Here is a 2,970-nt window from a genome sequence, read left to right as displayed (position 1 = left end):
TTGGCGCCAGGGAGGCCATCGTGGATGGGGGCCAGGGGGTAGGCGCCATCGGAGCCGTGGGCCACTGGCCAGGGCTCCCCATCCCCCTTCTGCCCGTTAACCGGCCCGAAGGCTCCATCCCCGTAGCCACTCAGCGCCGGGCGCTCGTAGGGCGCGTCCAGCACCCCCGAGTACTTCTCGGCGTACCTCTTGAGGAGGTTGGAGGCAGTGAGTGCGGAGATGTCGTCGTTGGCCCAGGCGTAGTTGAAGCGCTGGCGGGTGCTGGGGTAGAGGTCGGACTTGTGGGCCGGTGAGGAGGTGGTGGAGGAGACATCGAGGTGCTGCTCCGGCCACTGGTTCAGGGACTGGGCATGCTCTGGTGACCAGTGCATCTTCGACAGACCTGGGGGGGACAGGACAGCGCAGGGTGAGACCACTGAAACAGGGGCGAGCACCTCTGCACTGAGTATCTCCTGTCCTTCTGGACCACACACTGCACCTCCTGACTGCAAATGCATGCTCTCAATTACCCGCCTCCCGTGCAAAAATCCCCTTGGCCACCAACGGTGCAAATATCCCCCCAAATATAACAGCAGCCACCAGTGCTTCAGAGAATCCAGACAGCTCAGGTTTTGACGGTCACGTCGTCCAACAGACTAAAATATTCCAGTTATCAAACCACGGCAAGCCAAGGCAATACAAATGGTGCGGTCCCCCCAGTACCTTCGGCAGCGCTGTGGTGCCAAGCATCGGCACACATCGCTGGAGAACCCTGCCCTGAGATGTTCCACCTGGAGCAGGGTATAATTATAATAGTAATAGCATATTAATAGCATGTAGGCTGGGAAATAAGGGCTGCATTGCCCACACATGCACGCCTGCACGTGGGAAGGTGCCCTTCACCCCGGGCTGAGTGTAAGCCTTTGCCGGCGTCCCTCTGGCATCGGTGCCGGTACCAACGGGCTGTGCCTGGCCCCACCAAAACACCTTCTCTGGGGCAGGGGAAGGCAGAAACACCATGGCCGTGTCTGGACCCACCCCTGCACCAGGGCTGCAACGGCGGTGGGTGGGAAACTCATCCTGGGGGCTCTGCAGGACCTGCCGGCGGTCCCCACTCACCCCACAGACCCCACGTCACCGTCCCCACCATGACTTTGTCACCCCCCCGGCTCTGCATCATGGGGATGCTGAGGTCTGCATCACCCTCTCTTGCTCCAGCCCTTGAAAACCGCATGTCCCCCGAGCGCCCGCAGAGGGTGGTGGCAGTGTCCCCCATCACACCCCCCATGCGGGTCCCCGTCTGTCCCCCCGCCCTCATGCCCAAAGCCCCGGGGGACAGCTACAGTAGGAGCCTGGAGGGGACCTCGTGCACCGTCCCCTCGCCTCCCTCAGCCGTTAAACCACTTTGTGACCACAGCACAATTAGATTACTTAATGCTTTAATTGACTTATATGGCATTTGTACTTCCACTTTGGATATCAAACTTACACAAGAGGATTTAAATGGCAGCTTTGCGTGGCTTTATCCGGCATCCTCCCTGCATTTACTGGCCATTATTAAAGTGCTCCCAATAGATAACTGCTCAGACAGAGACAGCCAAGACAGCCTGCGGGAAAGGGCCCCGTTTAATGAACACAAAGGAGAATGCTGCCCAATAAACCTGCGCTCCTGCAGCAGCTTTTCCCCAAGCCGTACGGGGGTCTGGCTGGGCGCAGAGGGACAGAGCTTTTTGCCTGTGAGCAAAAGGCACTGAGAAGCTATGAAAGGGAAAAATGAGGGTTTGGAGGACTCCAGGAGGAATAAGATACTTTCTTTTTTAATTTTGGTTGAGTTTTTTTTGGAAGGAACTAAAGCACCAGGAGTTTCCATCCCTGCATCGCTGCACAGTGTGCTGCGGGTGCAGACTGTAGCTCCTTCTGCTCCCCCAAAAATATAGTCTGCAAACGCCCGGGGCTCAGGGAGGAGAGGAAAGCGGTTTGGGAGACACCTGGGATGTGGCCCATTGCCTCAGCCTCCGCTGTGGCACAGGGCTTGGTGCAGAGCAGCACAGAATTACGTGCCACCACCATGACCGGCAAATCCCAGTGACATTTCATACAATCATCGCATCATGGAATGGTTTAGGCTGGAAGGGACGTTGAAGATCATTGAGTTCCACCCCCTGCCCTGGGCAGGGACACCTCCCACCAGCCCAGGTTGCTCCAAGCCCCGTCCAACCTGGCCTTGAACACCTCCAGGGATGGGGCAGCCACAGCTTCTCGGGGCAACCTGCCCCAGGGGATCACCACCCTCACACCCAACAATTTCTTCCTCAGTTCTCATCTCAATCTTCCCTCTTTCAGTGTCAAACCATTCACCCTCATCCCATTGCTCCCCTCCCTGATCCAGAGTCTCTCCCCAGCTCTCCTGGAGCCCCTTTAGGCACTGGAAGGGTCTCTGAGCTCTCCCCTTTTTCGCCTTCTCTTCTCCAGGCTGAACCCCCCCAACTCTCCCAGCCTGTCCTCCCAGCAGAGGGGCTCCAGCCCTCGCAGCATCTCCGGGGCCTCCTCTGGACCTGCTCCAGGCTGTTTCTTCTGAAGCTGTTCTTACGAGGCACGGACACCCTCACCCATCCCTCCTGGAGAAGGGAGGACGCAGCAGCCCACCACCCAAGCAACTCAACGTCCATCTTCTCCTGCAATACAGCATCCACTGGCGTGAGCTTCACACCCTGAGGACACAACCCCTGCATGCCAACGCTCATTTCTCTGAGCAGCCGCCAGCTTTTCCCCACAGCAGGACTAACGCCTGAACCCCGCTGCTAAAAACTGGTGTCTACAAATAAGCACGGGGATGGGAGTTGCTCTTCTAAGAGGGTGGCCAACACCGCAGTGAGGGGCTGGAAGCCCACCGTCACGGCACAGGCTGGGGCTGCTCCTCCAGCCCCATCCTCCTCCAAATGGGTGAAGCCGCTGTGAGACGAGGGGCAGGGGGGGGGCCCGGCCCGGGGG

General features: G+C 58.6%; 2 protein-coding genes across 2 annotated transcripts in view; one reads left to right on the top strand and one right to left on the bottom strand.

The window, feature by feature from the left end:
- The window catches only part of FIGNL2 (fidgetin-like 2), a 2,116-nt gene extending 1,745 nt beyond the window's left edge, over window positions 1-371 (bottom strand). Inside the window, exon 1 of the mRNA XM_009883202.1 lies at window positions 8-371. Coding sequence (XP_009881504.1) covers window positions 8-371 — 364 coding nt within the window. The remainder of the gene's footprint in view (window positions 1-7) is intronic.
- Window positions 372-1,211: 840 nt separating this feature from the next.
- The window catches only part of ANKRD33 (ankyrin repeat domain 33), a 43,194-nt gene continuing 41,435 nt past the window's right edge, over window positions 1,212-2,970 (top strand). The window contains exon 1 of the mRNA XM_009883201.1: window positions 1,212-1,323. Within this exon, the coding sequence (XP_009881503.1) occupies window positions 1,212-1,323 (112 nt within the window). The remainder of the gene's footprint in view (window positions 1,324-2,970) is intronic.

Source organism: Charadrius vociferus, unplaced genomic scaffold, assembly GCF_000708025.1.
Source record: "Charadrius vociferus isolate BGI_N301 unplaced genomic scaffold, ASM70802v2 scaffold564, whole genome shotgun sequence".
Classification (NCBI taxonomy): Eukaryota; Metazoa; Chordata; class Aves; order Charadriiformes; family Charadriidae; genus Charadrius; species Charadrius vociferus.
The sequence above is the reverse complement of the archived record's forward strand: the minus strand, read 5'-3'. Positions and strand labels throughout refer to the sequence as shown.